This window comes from Montipora foliosa, chromosome 1 (assembly GCF_036669935.1).
Source record: "Montipora foliosa isolate CH-2021 chromosome 1, ASM3666993v2, whole genome shotgun sequence".
Classification (NCBI taxonomy): Eukaryota; Metazoa; Cnidaria; class Anthozoa; order Scleractinia; family Acroporidae; genus Montipora; species Montipora foliosa.
The window spans coordinates 1,843,384-1,864,060 of record NC_090869.1 but is presented as its reverse complement, the minus strand read 5'-3'; the positions used below and the strand labels follow the sequence as shown (position 1 = coordinate 1,864,060).

The 20,677-nt window shown below is 39.9% G+C and overlaps 1 protein-coding gene across 3 annotated transcripts in view; it reads left to right on the top strand.

Moving 5' to 3' along the window:
* The first annotated feature begins 3,682 nt into the window (after positions 1 to 3,682).
* LOC137981909 (CAP-Gly domain-containing linker protein 1-like) overlaps positions 3,683 to 20,677 on the top strand; it is an 82,473-nt gene continuing 65,478 nt past the window's right edge. For 2 of the 3 annotated variants that reach the window (XM_068829906.1, XM_068829234.1), the window contains exons 1-3: positions 3,710 to 4,326; positions 5,573 to 5,629; positions 6,757 to 7,134. In XM_068829906.1, the coding sequence (XP_068686007.1) occupies positions 3,771 to 4,326; positions 5,573 to 5,629; positions 6,757 to 7,134 (991 nt within the window). In that variant the 5' untranslated portion in view covers positions 3,710 to 3,770. Of the gene's footprint in view, positions 4,327 to 5,572; positions 5,630 to 6,756; positions 7,135 to 20,677 lie in introns of all 3 variants that reach the window. The other variant, XM_068830558.1, reaches the window with a different exon arrangement.

Here is a 20,677-nt window from a genome sequence, read left to right as displayed (position 1 = left end):
TGGGTATACATGGACGTACATGGGTATACATGAACATATATGGGTATACATGGACATACATGGTTATACATGGATATACATGGGTATAAATGGACATACATGGATATACATGAGTAAACATGGGCATACATGGGTATACATGGGCATACATGGGTATACATGAATATATAAGGGTATACATGGAAATACATGGTTATACATGGATATACATGGGTATACATGGACATACATGGTTATACATGGATATACATGGGTATACATGGACATACATGGGCATACATGGATACACATGCATATACATGGCTATACATGGTTGTACATGAATGTAGATGGGTATACATGGACATACATGGGTATACATGGACATACATGGTTATACATGGATATACATGGGTATAAATGGACATACATGGTTATACATGGATATACATGGGTATACATGGGCATACATTGGTATACATGGGCATACATGGGTATACATGAATATATAAGGGTATACATGGAAATACATGGTTATACATGGATATACATGGGTATACATGGACATACATGGTTATACATGGATATACATGGACATACATGGGCATACATGGATACACATGCATATACATGGCTATACATGGTTGTACATGGATGTAGATGGGTATACATGAACATACATGGGTATACATGGACATACATGGTTATACATGGATACACATGGTTATACATGGACGTACATGGGTATACATGAACATATATGGGTATACATGAACATACATGGTTATACATGGATTTACATGGGTATACATGGACATACATGGACATACATGGACATACATGGTTATACATGGGTATACATGGGCATACATGGGTATACATGGGCATACATGGGTATACATGAATATATATGGGTATACATGGAAATACATGGTTATACATGGATATACATGGATATACATGGGTATACATGGACATACATGGGCATACATGGATACACATGCATATACACGGCTATACATGGTTGTACATGGATGTAGATGGGTATACATGGACATACATGGGTATACATGGATACACATGGGTATACATGGACGTACATGGGTATACATGAACATATATGGGTATACATGGACATACATGGATATACATGTATATACATGGACATACATGGTTATACATGAACATATATGGGTATACATGGACATACATGGTTATACATGGATGTACATGAATATACATGGACATACATGGTTATACATGGATATACATGGTTAGACATGGATATACATGGGCATACATGGGTATACATGAATATATATGGGTATACATGGAAATACATGGTTATACATGGATATACATAGGTATACATGGGCAAACATGGTTATACATGGATATACATGGGTATACATGGACATACATGGGCTTACATGGATATACATGGGTATACATGAATATACATGGGTATACATGGATTTACATGGGTATACATGAATATATATGGGTATGCATGGATATACATGGGTATACATGAATATATATGGGTGTACATGGAAATACATGGTTATACATGGATATACATGGGTATACATGAATATATATGGGTATGCATAGGTATACATGGACATACATGGGTATACATGGATATACATGGGTATACATGAATATATATGGGTATACATGAATATATATGGGTATACATAGGTATACATGGACATACATGGGTATACATGGATATACATGGGCATACATGAATATATATGGGTATACTTGGATATACACGGGTATACATGAATATATATGGGTATACATGGATATACATGGGTATACATGGATATACATGGGTATACATGAATATATATGGGTATACATGGATATACATGGGTATACATGAATATGTATGGGTATACATGAACATACATGGGCATACATGGATATACATGGGTATACATGAATATATATGGGTATACATGGCAATTCACTGGTATATACCTTTATATATAACAATTTAGGGCCTTTAATACATCCATGATATAATTACATACTATTATGATACACTTTAATAACACTACTTAAAGTACCAACCCAAAATGGCCTTTGTTCTCTCGTAGCCGTCAGAAGTAAATGGCAAGCCGTCGATGCTTTTCCTCACTTTAGGTTCCACAAATTCCTTCAGATAAGAAAACTTTGTAATTGCGGCCATGTCAAACTTGTCAATCCCTTCGATAACTTGGCCCCAGAAACGCATCCAATCAAGGTTAGTGCCATTAAAACTCGTAATCGTACGCTTGGGTAATTTAGCAGAAGCACCTTGATGTTTACTATTGTCGTTTCCGGCGTTACTCTTGTTTTTGTTGGCGCTCGTCGCTTGAGGGCTTTCAAGTTCCTTGGTGTACTGGCGTTTTTGTTCAAACAGCTCCTTTTTGAAGTCCATTTGATCCTTCCTTCTCTTGTCTAGTTGTTCCTGATCAATTTCCACCAAACACCTACTAATTATGTCCATATCGTCGTCAACAGCCGGTATTTGCTCCTCCATTTTTAATTATCTCCCCGGTTATTTTCAGCTCTTCAACTTTTCGATTTGCCCTTTCCAGAGAAGAAACAATGCAATATAGGCCATCTTTATGCCTTTTGATACGATTTGCATTCCGCCTCGCTAGAACTCATTCGGTTTTGTCCCTGGTGATCCTGACATGAGTTAACTTCGTTTCAAGATCTCGGTTCGCAGCTTCCATCTTTAATAAACTTCACAAGTCTACACTGATTTCAAGATTTCCTCTTGCTCGAGGATTGTGACAAAGTCCCGTCGGAGGTGTCACTTAGGTCGGGAATGCCTCCTTTTATGGAATGCTGCCCGACTAAATCACAGGTCACACACAAAAGAAAATTTTACAGTCTTGATAAAGCCATTGCTGCTCTCGTCGCGACAAAACACAGACAAAGTCACTGACCGCATGCAAAATTGTGGAAACATTTCGGACTACACTCTTGGATAAATGTAGTTGAGACATTCCTCACGTTTAGTCCGTTAGACAAGAACTACAATGAAAGCCCTAAAAGACCCCCCTCCCCGTTCCCCACCCAAAGCAATGTTGTTTATGAGAAGAGCAAATACCGGGGTATCAAACGAAATTGTTTTGGGGGGAAGGGGGGTTGGTAAATGGCAGATTTATGTCATTGAAAGAAATTTGTTTTCATATGATGAGATAAATAAAAAATGTTTCCACAATTTTGTTCAGGATTGTAGCTTGAACATACAATTATCACAAAACTACCAATGATGGAAGCGTTAACTTTAACATCGCACTTCGCGAACCAAATTCCATTAGTGAACACGTTTACATTCCGGACATTTACAAGGCCCTTTGCAATCCCAAGTGACGTTTCTACGGCTCTTTTAAAGCACTCATTTGTATTCGTAAGCCATCTTATGCTGAAGAAGATCATAGTATTTTGACCGAAACGTCCTTTTTACATAAGTTTTTTAGTCAGTGACAACAAGTTTTTATTCTAGTTACGATTTTGTTATCATGCTTTTTAAGAAGTCAGCAGTGCCTCGCTCTAGTTTTTAACATTTTGTGTAACAGTTTAACCGTCACTTCTGATGATGTATGTTGCAACATACGAAACGTCAAGTATAAAATGAAAATGTTTGTAACCGCTATTTGTTTTCTTTTCCTATTGTTAGGTTGCTCGATCCAGTCTTTTTCGAGATCAGTGGTCTAGATGCTTTGCCTCCGCCATGGTCCAATGTTTATCAGCAAGAAGAGTATTAACTTTTCTCTTACGAAATGTCATTTACAGAATATAGGAATTTACTTCAAACGGTAGGTTGCAGCCTTGTTGAAGAATTTGACATAACTAAATTACTGTTCTTGTGCGAGGACAAGATTCAAGATGGAAACGAACAGAATATTCCCAATGTACGTACGCTATTCAAAGAAATGGAAGCCAACGACACTTTAGGAATCGATAGATTGGAAAAGATGAAAGAACGCTTGAAAGTCGCTAAAAAATGGCATTTGTTTAAAGAAGTTCTACAGTTTGAGGTTAAGAGAAAGAAATACAACGATTTGCTTCAACAGATCAGCGATGCTCTCGACGAGAGCATTGAAATGGAACGACTTATCTTAACTTGTAAAGGTAAAATACTCGAGGAAAGAGAGGGAAATGTTAACGATACCCGGTCCTTGTTCAGAGAATTGGAAACTCAGAATAATTTGGAATTCAGCCGAGTCGATATCTTGAAACAGATCTTGAATTCAGTGCAGAAAGAAGACTTGCTTAGAAAGGTGGAGGACTTCGAGCGATGGCGAAATGACGAAGACGAATCTGCGTGCAAAGGAGGTATATTTCTCAGACGGAATAAATATTTTCGTCCTTTTTCTCATTTGCTTGATTTGTAATAAAACGGTTTCAGTCGAGTTATTATTTTTAAACGTATTTACTTCATATGCCTTCCGTTACCGAAAGCATGTTACGTATGTTATCAACGGAATCATACTAAACCACCATTACTGACACTACTAGGTTAAAACATTTTGGAGATACAGTATTTGATCTCGAGAGACACAGTGCAACAATCAATTGGGCCTGTTTATATGGTGTCGCTAGGGGAGACAACTCGGGGAGGCGAGTTGTTTCGCCTCGACAGGTAGGGTAACCCTGGCGGGCGGGATAACGTTTTCGGATGTAAACGGTTTGGCTCGACTACCCGAGACGAGGCAGCAAAATCATAAATGCGCACGCATAAAATAAAAATCAAAGAAGCAACAACTTTGGGGCTTATACATGTTGGTAGCGTTTGCTTTCGAATGAAAAGGTTTTTCCCAACACACATTTTATCGCAGTCAACGGAAACTCTCGATTCAAAAACAGCGTTTTATTTTAACTTATTATTACTGCTCCGGTAAGATTGTCAGTCCATTTTCTAAATATGAAAACTCAACGAGAAGGGCAAATGATGATACATATTTTTTGAAGATGCATCTTAAAACATATGCATAATTAAGTAGGGTCAACTTTGTCTCGGTCACGCTATTCTCATATAGACGCTTGGTAAAGCTGACTCGAGAAGGAGGGCTGTTTCGGGTAACCGAGACCATATAGACAGTAGTAAAAAGTGGTATCTTACTGTTATATACGAAGTTTCATTTAAAAACCAGTTTTATGATAATACTGACAAAAATTACTAATGGTGATGTGACAGTACTAGTGACAACGGCAGTGACACTGATAGTTGTGGCTTAGTGAAAGATTGTTAGTACCAGAGCCATGGGCAGTGATATTGACTTTGTGCCAATAACCACATCAATGATAGTGGCAGTCAATGACTGGTCAGTGTCAGTGCCACACAAATTGGCATGTCAGTGACCAGTGTAAGCGACACTGCCAGTAGCAGGGCCAATACCGGTGATAGTGGCCATGCCAGTATTGGTGCCAGTATCAGTTGCAGTGAGAGTGCTATCAGTAAGGACAGTGATGGTGAAAATGGCCGCCAGCACCCACTGAGTCATCATCCAAGTCTGCTCTGGAGCTTCAGTGATGGTACTGTAGCAAACTCTATTTGATCATCTCTTACATTATTTTAAAGGTGAAAGGGCTGTCATGTTGGCTCATGCAAGATCTCTTGGTGGAAGGGTAATTGGAGGTATGTTATTTTGAAACGAAATGTGTTTCATTTCCTGAGCTGGAGAAAATTGCTGCCAACCATCAGTTTAACTGTTCTTAAACAGTGCTTTCTTCTTCGTTTCTAAAGAAACTGTGGTGCTTCATTGGAGGGAGAGTGAAGCAAGAACATTTGGTTTTAAGAAACAAGTTGTGAAAGGCCGAATTGCCACCTTAAAAGATTGGATGACTTAGGCAGACGGTTTGAAAGCCAATTCGATCTGACCAAGAGCTAACGCTTGAAACGTCTCGTAAAATCTAGTGCGATGGTCATCTTAACTTGATTCTCTCCGCACTTCAAATGTATATGGCTTTCATATATTAACTTTCGTCATTTGTGTTAATAGCGTCAGGGATATAGGTGAACCTTTCGTTAATGACTTTGGCCAAAAGGGAATTTCAATGGCAAGCATTAGGTTTGAAGTCCCAAGAGCTACAAGTAGGTCTTGGCACGTTAAAATATGTAGTGATATTTAATTGGACGTGGGTCACTTGACATGGACTTCATCCAGCTCCTCACTTCCTATTGACAATCATAAATCACATAATTAAGCTTTCGGTTCTCAGTCCAAGACAGCTTAAAGTTTTTTAAACATCCTGTCATTGTTCAAAATAGTACATAACAGCACCCGGTCCTTTATTTTTCCAACATGGGGAGTTAAGGTGGCTTAGCGTTTACAAACCGCGCCTAACACCTCTGGGACCTGGTTCAACTTGAGGTTGTATGTGGGCTGAGTTTCAGTCGACCTTAATCTGACACCGAGGGTTTTTCTCCGGGTACTGTGGTTTTCCTCCCTCATCAAAACCGACTCTCAGGGAAATCCCTATGGTATCCTTTCATTTTAATGAAGTGAACGAATAAATTCGGTATTGGTATATATATTACAATTATAGCTAAGGCTTGGTCCTCATGGCGGTGTGTCAAGACAGTAAGAATGAGCGGCCTTACCTCCTGTCTCCGAGCATCTGTGTTGGCAACAGTTGCAATCACACCAGTTTGCAATCGACATTCATTTGCAAAACAACCGGATTGTCTCTTCCAAAGTCTTGCCTATCTAACATTTGTGATAAACTTAACCTTTTTTCGCCATTTTCCATTTTTTGTTTTAGTTTTGACCATGAAAACAATTTGCACAGTGGGTGCAGCAGGCATAACACTTCTGACTTTGCACGAATTATTGAACCGCTCAGACACGTGTGAACAATTAATGGCGAGCTTTACTGATTGCGTCCTTCCTGCTGGTACACAACTCATTGAAATAAGTCAGGGATGTGTTTGTTTCACCATAAAAGCAGACAATTTAGCAACTCTTTGTACTTTATGGAATATGTACCAGGATGGAACCCTGAAGGTACGCGTTAAAAAATTTGTTCTGACAGAGGAAATGATTAAACGTGCTGGTGGTGAAGAAAACGTTGAAGTGACCGTTACCATCGAAGAAGACGAATACGAGAAAGCTTTTTTCGAGTTCATCAGGGAACAAGAAGGTAAGAGATGATTCATAATGTAGCACGCTTGAGGAGACATTAGGACGTAAGCAATCATTGCGATGACAACGACAACGTTATCCAAAAATGTAACTACTCGTTATTATTCTACGCTGTTTGGAATGGGAAGTGCGTGCAAAACTTTCTTGGAACAAAATTGGTATCAACAGTGTTGAGATTTAGAGAGAAAAATAAAAATTCATGGTTGGATGCTCACGTGCTGCACATAAACTACCTCAAATTTGTTCACTTAACTTTGTTCTTTGCAGAGTATAAATCCCTGGCCAAACTATCGAACAAAGTTGGATTGAAGGCTCCAACTTTGCTCGATCCAACATAGTTCGACCGTTCGGCCGCCCCTGTTGGAAGATGTTCGTCCAACATTTTTTGTTCGATCAAATGTTGGATAGAGTTTGCTTTCTTGATCAAGCATTACAACCAACAATTCTGCTCGACGCAACAATGTTGCAGTGTTTTTCAGCTCTTTCAACAAAGTTTTGTCCTGAATAGAATGAAGTTCGCAGTGCTAGCCAATCACGAATCGCTATCTTAATTTCAAGCCTAGGCCTCTACTATTAATTGCAACAGAGATGCCGGACAAGGACCAAGGGGACTTGGTGGTTGTTAATGAACGGCCAGAAACCTTGATCAGCGAGTAGGAAGTAAGGCCATGTCTGTGGGACACTTTTAGCGGAGCTCTGCGTGCTCCAAATGCGCGCGCGCGCGCGGAGCACCCTTGTTAAGAAATTATGGTAACCCATCGATGTGAGAAGTCTTGGTTTTATAGCCATGACGTCATCGACCGTCCGTACGTACGTCCACCCCTCCATGTATGCCAATGAGACCAGTATCATGCTACAATCTTGGACAAAATTGTTGAGAAAATTCTGCTTTTGGACTAACTTCGATCGTAAGTATGAAAAACAAGCTCTCTTTTTGCCCCCATCCCCCCTGCTCAATGTTGCCACACGAAACAAAGCATGTCGATTCTGGGATTATCAACATTGATCAGGGGGGATGGGGGATGGCTGCTAGGGTGCGATATTGAGGATGCTGTGCGTAAAGGAACCCCTGTTTTTAATATTCTCAACCCTTTTTGTCCAAGATTGTCCGGGGATCATTTTGCCCAAAATCAGGAAACGCGTTTATGTATGAGTTCTGTAAGTAGAAAAAAGAAAAACACACCAGTCATAGGCATGTCGTCGTGGTATTCTATTCACAATTAGAGTTAATTAACCCCAATAAAGGAAAAAAACAATGTTACGTCATCATTGAGGCTTATTACCAAAACAACTGGAAATACTATGTAAAAGGCACGCTGACAACGCTTTAAGAGCGTATATTTTATTACGGTTGCAAGATAATAACGACAAAGCTAAGGATGTTGGTTGGGAAGAAGGAATGTCATTAGCAACAATCTTTAGGATCAAGAAAGAAGGTGTCTAGTGCCTTATAAGGGAAGTTGTCGAGTTGTTCGTTAGTGTAAGCCACAACAAAGGTGTGATCAGATGTTATCCATACAATAAACTAGATGGACCTTTCTTTGAAAAATACGTAAGGGAACACTTCCCTAAGCTTTTTGGGACAGCAAACAAGACTGTGGTATAGCAGGAGCAAATTAGTAGTAGAGCAAATTAGTTCCGGTTGCAAGAAACGTCACTTGTAAACCGTACGTGTTCGGGTACGAATTGTCTCGAATTTTATGTATAACTACAAGACAAGATATTTATTTCCCCTGAAGTTTTAACAAGGCATTACTAATGAGTATAAACTATGAACAAAATCAATGAGATTTCTACATTTCATACAAAAAGTGACGTCTTTCATCGGTTTACACACCTGGCTGAAAACAGACTGGTCATGCAAAATATTTCAAATCTGTTCCAATCACGTTAACCGACGAAAATTTCTCATTACTTTGCCGTAAATCTATGTCAGTTATAGAACACACAAGATTAACCGTTGTTAACTGTGAAATTTCCTTGTTGTATGTAATCTACACTAATATATCTACGGTAATCTCATATCTGTATATAGATGTTGCAATAGAAACTTGATCAACGTAAAACGAACTGGGCAAAGCAGCTAGGGCAAGGCTGACCGCGACTGGTTTTGATATAACTCCTTATTGTCCTCATTAGAGGAATTAGAAGATCCCTCACTTCTTAATCGCACTCATCTATGAATTCCACAAGGTGAAAGAACAGCAGTTTGGAGTAAAGCAAAGTAAAGTAAACAGTGCCCTATCTTATGTAAACAGTTCACGTACAAAGCTAGTAATACACTCTGTAACAATTGTAGTTTACAGCATACATCTTTGATATTGGAAATCCATGTTTTGATAAATTGACACCTGTCAAAACAAGGTATCCTCTGACCAATATCACGTGACCATATCAAGGGCTCAAGCTTAGAGCTCACCAAGGTCAGCTTTTTTATTTAACCAGGTACTGGTTTTCGATTGGATTGTGGGCTCAACCCTGGTTAACTCACCTAAACGTAAGCGAGGCTTCGTTTTTCGCGCGCGTTCTGTGTCTCGACGCGGCTACACGCGCGAGGAGGCAGCGTGGTCGAGTGGTTAGGACTTTGGGTTTGCATGCGGCTGCTCCGGGTTCAAATCCCGTTCTAACCTCTGGTTAGGATTTGTTTCCGGTTGTCCCGGATTCAACTCTACTACGCTTTGTAAATAGCCAACTGGTTGCCTCCTGCCAGTTGGGGTTCTTAATAACGTTTCTGTTAACTTTGAATTGTTTCTTTCACATTGTTAAAAGTGGGGTGCCTGTAAACTAGCTTGATAGCTAAGTGCACTTCCACTATAAACAAAGCATTTACATTTTACATTTTTTTTTTTTTACACGGCGATACTACATCAACTCTAGTTCTTACACAGTCAATGCTTTTCGTGTTCAGGTGGAAAACGGTTTGGAAGATGTTTTCTTTCTTCATTTTTCGCTGGTTTCAATTCAGTGTGACATATCATGATATCTCTGGTCCACACTGGTGGCTACGCAGGTATAAACTTAAGGCTGAGTGTTTATTTTTAATTTGCTTAGAGCTGCTTTTTTCTCAGTATTGCAATTTTTGGCATCTTAAGAAGCTCTGATAAGCCGGGTTACATGATGCTTGGAGGACCTACGTCTAGAGCAGAAAGGAAAGGAGAGCGAAAGAGAACGACAACGACAAAACAAAATACCAGTAATAGCTCATACTTAGTGGAAGAAGTTACTCCACAAATTCTTTCCTTGGGCACTAAACCGTTTGCTTTTTTTTTGGATGCATTATTCAAAGTGGATACGTATTTTTAAAAGGTGGTTTAATCGGTTCTTTCTTTGTTCAGGAATGAAAATCGAATTTTTATTGTCAACTGGAATTAAATACTTCACATCTGTACTCTTTTGTGAGCGAACAAGTGCTTTTAACACGTTCTAAAACCACTGGGGACATTCTATAACTGGCACATTTGGTAATTTCATTGATTGCCGTGCCAGTTTCTTACCGAGTTACAAAAAAAACATCAGGTATAAAATACAATTATTTTCCAAAGTTTTACTTAAACAGGCAAACTAGATGTAATTTGTTGCTATTTGTTCCACTCTGGGGGAAAGGAATGGTAAATTTCCAAGGCACAACACAAAGGAACTTGGAAATTTCCATGTTCCTTTCCCACATAAGAATGTAAAAGAACATGGAAATTTCCGCGTTCCTTTCGAGTATAACGTATAAACGGAACACATATATTTCCATCTGCCTTTCATCCATAAAGTGTAAAAGAATATTGAAATTTCCATGTTCCCTTTTTCAGACAACATGCGAAAGAAAGGGGCATATGCATGTTCCCTTCATCTAGATGTAGGGACTAAAAGTTCCATGCTGGTTTGAGCAACAGAAAATTGGAAACAGAAGAATTTCTGCTTTTCTTTCATCCTACAAAAATTCCTTGGGAATTTCTTAAATTTTCGAACGCTGAATGGCTGAATCCTTTTTCTGCCGAGTTCTCCTCTGCCACGTTTTCTCCCACTATTAAAGAGCTAAATTAAGCTACTCCGACGTCGACGCCGAAGGACTTACTTCCCATTGACTCCCACGGTTTACGGTTCTCACTTCAGTCATTTCTAGCGAGTTTACTGTAGCGTTCTCCGAATTTAGTTGCTGAATGGCAAGACTTAAACTTCTGTGAAAAGTCGTTCGAAGTGACGTCGAAAAAGACACTTTCGAACCAGAACCAGTTCCAAATGAGAACATTTTAACGTTGAAAACAAGCGGACCAAACGTTTTTTTCAAGTGCAATTCGCTTGAAAGCGCTAGCATTCGGCACACGAATGCTTGGAATTATCTTTTTGGAATATGAGCTGCGCGTAAATATGATTCCCACGAAATAGCGTGATTCAATTAGCCACTGTTAAAAACATATGGAAATCCTTTCTTCACGTATCGCAGTCGTTTTTGTCATGCAAATGCATTAAGAGAAAATTTCCCCTGCCTTTCTCTGCTAAGATTTTATCTTTGGTGACAACGGAACACCGATGGCCATTGCATGTTGCGTTGTTTGATCTTTCATTGCACATACCTTTTGGACAGCTCCTTTTGGGAAGTAACCATAACTTTCATTTCAGTCGTTAATTTTAGCGCAAAAACTTAAACGCTACTACAGTTATTATGTGCTTGGAAAGCAGATCACAATACCTTCAACTTGTCATCTGACTTAGAGACCACTATATTTTGCACCACTTCATATTCTTTTCCGCTGGAATTTTTATAAGAGGTCTCCTTTTCTAAAGATTCAAATCTTTTCACCCTGGTTGGCGAAGTACCACTTGGTATCGAAACCCGTGTTCTTAGCATGGTGAATTCCTCTCGAGGTCAAAGGGTTTTTTCTTTCCCAAGATGAATTGGCCACCTTAAATAACTGCCGAGGCTAATTGGCGCATATTTCCTGTGGCTGGGTTGCCGGCAGTTCTCTGTCAAGATCTAATTATACTCGTCAAACAGACCTGAAAGCTGCCAGCCTATTTTCAGCAGACCATATTCTCCGTTGCTTGCAAATGCAATGCAAAATTCTGAACACGTGGATTACAGTAAGACTGCAAATTTTCCTCCCCCGTCCCCCCCCCCCCCCCCCCCCCGTCGGTTTTAACAAATCGCTTTGCGTGGTTTTTTTTTTGGAAAACAAATCAGAGCCAATTCGTCATCCATCAGCTCCTGTTCCAATCCAGAACAGAACATTCGGCAGTGGATAAAGATTTGGGACTCTCTCCTCTTCCAGAATTTGACGATTCTGGTCAACCTTCTTATGGTAAGTCCCCGAATTAACATCTATTAAGTATTCTAATTAAACTCTCTTCTTGGAAACTGAGTTTCTTACTTCTGATAGTTTAATTAGAACTTTCAATTTCTGAACCATTCTATAAATTTATTCAATGTACTCCAAGTTGAAGATATGGTTACTTCCTAGTAGAACGAACGGACTAGAACATAAGGATCATTACAATCTGAATGAGTTAAAGGTTTACTATGGTGTACTATGTTCATCCAGGGTGAAATAAACATCCTCCCCGATGCTGTCATGGATCGTCACGGACTTTTGGTCTCCTGTGTTTTAAGTGCTTTTCTGCTTTTATTGCTTGTTGGTGAAGGTCTAAAATTTCCTTCACTGTGGCTAAGTATCTTTTTAATTTGGCACCGTATTGACGATAAATAAGGTGGAAAGGACCCAAAACTACCATGTTTTATCGACTAATGTTTGGCAATTGGAACGAAGTTTTTCTGTCGGTAATTTATTCTACTCGGATCCTGTCGAGCAAGTTGTGTTTGCTGATTGGCATCTATTGTCGACTAGAGCTGGAATGCTATTCATTGTTCTTAACTGGAATGCTATCTTTGTTATCAAATGCAACACAACTCGATATTTGTCACTACGCAGAATCAAGCGTTGCAGTCGTCCGTGCATATACTATGCAAACACGACCGCCTCTTTCCATTGTGAGCTGGCGGGTTATATTGTGTTCAAACTTAATCCCGGACCTATAGACACACCGTCAAGGAGTTTGCAAAGGAACAATATCTTCGGTGTTCGTTCCATGAATTCTTTTCGGATTACTGTTCACACGACCAACAGGCTGTGTGCTAACAATGGCTATTGACCATTTTCACATTCCCCATAATACACTTTGTTTGCCCCCCCAAATTTTGCATAAACCATTGTTTTCAAATGCTCTTGGGAATATGCAGCGTCCCAAGAGCATTTGAAAACAATAGTTTATGCAAAATTTGGGGGGCAAACAAAGTGTATTATGGGGAATGTGAAAATGGTCAATTGTTCAAGGCTTCTGGCGTACACAAAACATCACTATTCGATTTTGATTAACATTCCCTTAGATGCTCTCCTCACCACTGTCAATTCTAAATCATTGAGGCTTTGCTGAGTTAATGCGCGATCGCTTGGATATAAGTCCCGGACCGCTGAATTCGCAGATATTCGCAGTTGGATCTAGTTGGGCTGACTGAAACCTGGTTCACTGCTGACGATGTGGATGCCCGTGCACTGGCGACTCCTTAAGGCTACAAGATTCTTGATCACCCACGTGTGAGTCGGAGTACTGGTGGCGGCAAGAGTTTGCTATTTAGGGACACCCTGTGTGTGTCTAAGCTATCTGTTGGTGAGAAGTCTTCATTTGAGTTTTCTGAGTTTCATCTGGCTCATATAGACTCCCTATGGTAATTATTTACCACGTGCCATACGGTGCTGAGCACACTGTGTCAACAAATGCTTTCTTTGCTGAGTTTTCTGACTACATGGAGTCCATTATATTGGCCCCTAAAAAGTTGGTCATCGTGGGAGATTTCAATATCCATGCGGACGTGGCGGGTGACAGGGATGCCAGTAAGCTGCAGGATTTATTTGAATCTTTGGGTCTTCAGCAACATGTGAAGGGGGCTACTCACATTCATGGACACACACTGGATCTGATTGTAACGCCCCAATCGCAATCTGTGATCTCTACGCCAAAGGTTGACCGCTTATTCTCAGACCACTTTGCTGTTACCTGCAGTCTTCAAATGTCTAAGCCGGCTACTTCTGTCAAGGAACATAGCTACAGAAATCTTAAAGCTGTTAACATTGATCAACTAAGAATAGATCTTAGAGACTCTGAATTGTGTACTAATCCCCCTACCTCCCTTGATGTGATGATTGGCTGTTAGAACTCTACTCTTACGGATATTCTGAACCGTCATGCTCCTCTCAAAACCAGGGCTGTAACTGCAAGGCGACGCCTACCATGATTTAATGAGCACATAAGAGAAGCCAAGAGAGCTAGGCGCCGGGCTGAGAAGCGCTGGAGAAGGACGATCAGACTTCGAATGCTATAAGAAATGCAGGAACGGTGTTACCTATTTATTGAACAACGCCCGCACGGCGTTCTATAAAGATTTTATAGAGGAAAACAGTGGTGATCAGGGGCTGCGGAAGCAAGATTCTGGAGTTCAGTTCCCACCACACGATGATGAATATCTACTGGCTAACGCTATGGGGAATTTCTTTGTCAAGATGGTTTCTGATATTCGGTTGAATCTTGATGCTGGTGCACGAAGTTCGTCTGTAGCCTCAAATTATGACTTTGATCGTCCTGTGAGAGAATCATTCAGCGAGTTTAAGCTTTTAAATGATGATGACGTCATAGAGCTGGTGAAGAAGTGTGCAAAGAGGTACTGTGTTTTGGACCCAATGCCAACTCCATTAGTAGCAGAGTGTATTGATGTGCTTTTGCCTGTAATTAAACAGATGATCAATCAGTCTCTAGAGACTGCCTCTTTTCCTGATTCATGGAGGGAAGCCATAGTAAATCCTCTGCTCAAGAAACATGGCCTCCATCTTCTGTATAAAAACTATCGCCCAGTTAGCAATCTTTCTTATGTGTCTAAATTGCAACACCATAGTACTGAGACTGCTCGTTTAAAGGTGAAGAATGATATTCTTATGAATATGAACAAGGGTCATTTAACTTTCCTGGTCTTCTAAGATTTAAGGGCGGCCTTCGATACCGTTGATCACGGTATTTTGATCACTAGTCTTTAGTCAAGGTTTGGCGTCTCGTGTAAAGTCTTGGAATGGTTTTCGGTATACTTAAGGAACAGAAGTCAACGCACCTCGGTCAATGGGACCCTCTCGGATCGTTTTTCCTTGCAGTATGGTGTTCCTCATGTTATGTTCCCAAACAACAATTCCACAACAAAATGTGATTACCTTTCATGGTAGCTTTTCATGTGCACTTGATTTATAATTATTGTTGATCTAATGGAGAAAATGTTGACAAACCTGGGCCTAATTGTAACAAAAAGGATTTGTTTTATCCCTTATAGATGAGTTCACGCTCTAAGGGGCATTATTGGTAACAGGACAAGATTGCAAAGAAACAAACGGCAATTTGAATGCCCATGAAAACAGAAACTAGCACACTACCATCGTGGGAACTCTAGAGAACAGTAGGTTCAATTCTGAGACAACTTATCAAAGTGTACATTATTCAGTAAGTAAATTTGAGTATAAAAATTATTTGGACAATACTTATTCCAAAAACTTTTTAGAATGAATTTGTTCTTTTTATGTTTCATACAAGCTGTTCCCACTCTGTGAAGTCATTTTGTTCGTGCTGCGGCATCCGATACCCGATAAATTCAATAGAAGAACCTTCGGTGGTTTCGCGACTTACCGGCTCCTGACACTAAAGGAACTCGGTTAAACTACATCTTTTATCGTAAACTACTGTACCATTCATGAAGACTAAGAAAAAATAATTATGCAAAGCGGGTTGTACGGCTGTAAGGATATATAGCTTTTGTTTGACCAATATTTCGTCAGGCGTGGTCTGACTTCTTCAGGGAGTTAAATTACTTAACTCCCTGAGGAAGTCCGACCGTGCCTGACGAAATATTGTTCAAACAAAAGCTATATATCCCCTCACAGCCGTACAACCAGCCTTGCATAATTATTTTGTTTTTAGTCTCAATATTACTTGCTCCGCAGATCTCCCAAGATCCGGCACTTGTACTTTGTTCAGCTGGCCCTTGCATAAAAAATACTGTACATGTCTACATTTATTAAGCTTTCTTCTGATGTATAGTTTGTTAGGATTTTATTAAAACTACCGCGCGTACGAACATTTTTCTGAAGAACTGCCGCAAAGGTGGGAAGTAACCTTAACTGATGGCCCAGGGATTTCATGTGTCTACATTGGGCGGAAACTCTGTTATTGATCCGGTCCGAGTTTTGTCGATCCGATCCGGTCCGTTCCGGTCCAATCCGATCCTCGTTTTGCCAACTGCCCTTCATTTACATGATTGGGCTTAAAGCAGACGAAAATCAATGGTCTTAAGTTATGCAAGATTAGATTTATTTCCAATAAATGAATATATATTTCAGTAAACGAACCTAAGGAAAAGGGCTAACATACAATTGTGAGAAATTATCCCATGGTTTTTCCTAACATATTCATTTTGGTTCGTGACTAACATAACTTTAAATAACCGATACCCAAAGCCTCCAAAGTTGAAAAGTTACTTGTAGCAATTTATAAACGGATTTGATGTGCGGCTGGTAGCGTAGAGCGTTTTTTCTTGAATAATGGGTAAATCCTTCGCAGGATCACTTGATAACGATAACAGAACGAAGTCGAAATTAAAGCTTGTGGCTTTGAAAAAATGTAATCATTTCAAACACGTACTACTTATTTTTTCTTAATTTCGTTATTTTCAGCTTCCATCATAGAGTTCCTTAAGAACCAAAGCGAAAAAACTGAATTCAGTTCACAATTTTAAGCTGAACACAGTACATCGATCGTGTCAACTGTTTTCACCAAAAAAAAAAAACAAGTATAAAACAAATAAAAACACCGTCGTTAAACCGGAACTTAATTAAACATATTTTCTATTTTTTGAGAATAGCTTAGAAATTAGCAGGACTTGAGTCTGAAAAAGAGACCAGGTTTATAAAAGCCGGGGAGAAAACCAACACAAATAAAACTGATGTGAGGAGAAAAGCAACTGAAAGCAGCGTCGCCAACAAATGGCAACTTTTCGTCGGGTAGAGTTGTTTGGCGCAAGTCTAACACTTCCAAAACACTGGCAGTACATGTATATCTAAAAACGATTTTAAGTGTTCGAAAATAATTATACAGACAAAAAACATGGCGTTGTCTTGCCTCTCTTGACATTGTCTTTGCGACGGGAAAACACTGAAAATGCCGTCGTGAACTTGACGTGAACTTGACCCGAGGACGTCAACAAGTTAACCAGAAGTCGGGTCCAGACTATTCCGCGCGATATCCCGTCCTCCTTTCACGTCGCCTTGTCATTGCTAAATCCCTCTATTCAAGTTAATAAGGCCAGCACAAACCTAATCACACTGTAACATTGTAGACCATAGTGCTCGGTGGTAAAAAAATGGCTCGTCGGAAAAAGATACTCATTCAGTCTTCTCCTATGCCGTATCACAAAGTAACTAGCGTCCCTGCTTTCTATTCTCTTCCGTTACAAGTGTACGCACTTGGGGTCTTGGCTAGTTCAATTCCGCGACAACACGCAACGCGAGAATTGATTTTTGATGCATTGGATATATTGAGATCTCGATTTCTTGTCATCTCTGTTTATAACAGGACAATATACACCTGGTGATTTTCATGTCGCGTTAAATAATACACCGGTTCAGTTTTGCGTCGATGGCTAACTGAGAGAGCGAGTTGAAAATAAAAAGATCTAAAATGGATTTGATTGCCGATGACAAAATAACTCTCTGTAATGATTTGAAACTTCTAGTATAATGTACACCCCTTTTAAGAGGATATCCATGAAGCACTGGACTCAAATTTTCAGGGTTAGTTACAGAGGCCGAGTTAACGTTAGTGTCTTTTTGTACTATACTATTGTCTTTCAACGAATACTTTTAATTCGTGAACTCGTATCCGCAAAACCGACCATACAATTGATTTCGTTGTCGAAGAAATCTTTATCGACTGCAATAAAAGGCAATAGGATGCACGCAAGAATGCAATATGGAATATTATCAGGAAAGCGTTTATTGAGGTGCGTGTATTGTGAACCAGAATTTATAATAATAAATGTTTATTTAACCCTCTCGCAGAGCAAGCTCTGAATTACAGGGAGATTAGGAATAACCTACAAATATTTCACAGTCACAAAATCCTTTAGTCTACTAGATCTTGTTCTAAGAGGGCGTATTCTGGTGCCCGACCTCGTGCAATAATCATGTTGGACAGACAGGGTCCTAGTATGTGCTAGCTTCCTAACCGGGTGGTCCAAGTCCAAGTTTGACAAGTACCGTTTACATAAATCTATGCGGCAAGACTCGAGTATTGCGAGACCTGCATTAATGAGCGCGGACTCGTAGCTTAAACTTGGGAGCATAATGTTCATTGCTTGTTTCTGAACTCTCTCTAACGATTCTGAAAGGTATTTGGACATGCTATTAAAAACCACACAGCCGTATTCCAGTACTGATCTTACAACTGAGCGATAAACTACGATGATATCTTGATCGCTGACACCACACTTCTTCAGCTGACGTAGGGCATTGTTAGCTTTCCTGACTATAATGTCATAGTGGGAGTCCCATTTTAGATCATCTGTGATAGGGACACCGAGGAGCTTAAACGTGCGCACACGCTCAACGACCGTATTCCCGATGAAAATGGGGCTCCACGTGAAACTATTATAGTCAAGAAAGTCAACAACAATACATTTGCATTTGGTTGGATTTAACATCATTTTGTGTTCACTAACACAACTGTAAACGTCGTTAACTAAGACGTTCATTATAGGAGGTGAGTTCCTTGGTACGATCTCTAAGATGGTTAGGTCGTCCACGAACTTTACGCATAGAGGCCATTGAATTCACCAACTCGTCCACGATGATGGCAAAGAGGATTGGTTCCCTGGGGAATACCTCCATTACAAGGGAGGATGGAAGAAGACACATTGGAGATCTTCACATACTGGGAGCGTCCCTCGAGGAAAGCAGCTAACCAGCGAACAATGCAGGGGTGGAGGTCGAAGCGATGTAGCTTTCCAAAGAGGGTGCTGTGATCAATCAGATCGAATCCTTTTCGGAAGTCACCAAAAAATAAGTAGCCTTCACAGCTTCCTCGGTCCAAGCTATCAAGCAGTGTGTGTAATAAATAAAACGCGTCCGTGGTTGACTTTCCACTCACCGCCCACTGGAGGGGATCTAACACACGCATGACGGGCTCGTAAAATCGACTGAGTGTAAAACCCTCCATAACCTCAGCTAGCTGGCATGTTAAGGCAATGGGTCGTATATCATTTTCAACCGAAGTGGGGGGATGCACCTTAGGAATGGGACATACTCATGCATGCTTGAGGATAGATGGTAGAAATCCCTCACGCAACGACGCATTGTACAAATTCGCCACTACCGGTGCCAACTCGAAGGTATACAACTTCCAAATTATATTTGGAATTGCGTCAGGGCCCGGTGCTTTTTTGCATTTTAATGGCCCTAAGTGCCATGTACGCTTCCCTAGGTGTAACTAGGAGGCAGTTCGGGATCTCGTGCACAGGGATGCTGTTGACGTTATGTGGTGTAAGAGAGGTAAATGGGAATGTAAGACCAACAAAGAAATAATTGATGTTTTCGCAGAGGTCCTGGACAGACGAGATTGTTGTTCCGTCAATTAGTTGATGATACCATTGGTCACAAGAGATCGATGATCCCGACAAACTCTTTACATTTCTCCACCACTTATCTGCGCAGGACTCCTTGTTTTGTGTCGTAAAGAACTTAACCTCTCAAGGGATAATAGAAGCAATCAATGATTTTACAGTGGCAAGAGATTACACTGAGACAGAAAGCCTTTTGGTATCAATTAAGAGTTAAACAGATTCCCACAGGTTAAAGCAAGAAGCTGAGACTAAAGTCTGGCACCCAATTGTTGATTGTTGCACGTGTATTTCCCTAAGAGGTTGTCCCAATATGTAAATAAAATATGAAATCGTACATTGTTGCTTTCATCTACACTCTAACAATACAACAGCATTGTTTTAAGGAAGAAACCACTTTTCACTTCTCAGCAGTGAAGACGTAACACTCATTTGTTTGTTACTTATAATAATAATAATAATAATAATAATAATAATAATAATAATAATAATAATAATAATAATAATAACAACAACAACAATAATAATAATAATAATAACAACAACAATAATAACCGTGACATTTACCCAGGAAGGTCCACTCACCTAAAAGTGGATTTCAGGGAGGTACTGCCTACGATCAAATTGAAATTTAGTCAGATGGTTACAATGTGTGCTTCAATGCTCGTTTAAGGTGTATGCTGGTCGATACAGGAGTCCTAGTGAATTGGCAGCCCAAGTATACAGGGTTTGTAATCCTCTTGAGGCGTTGAAGGGAGGCGTGCTGGTAGTCGTAAATATGGAAGCTTACAAAAAAATACAGTTATTTGGCGAGTAAAAGAAGTTGGAAACGAGCACTTTGAGATAAAGTTTG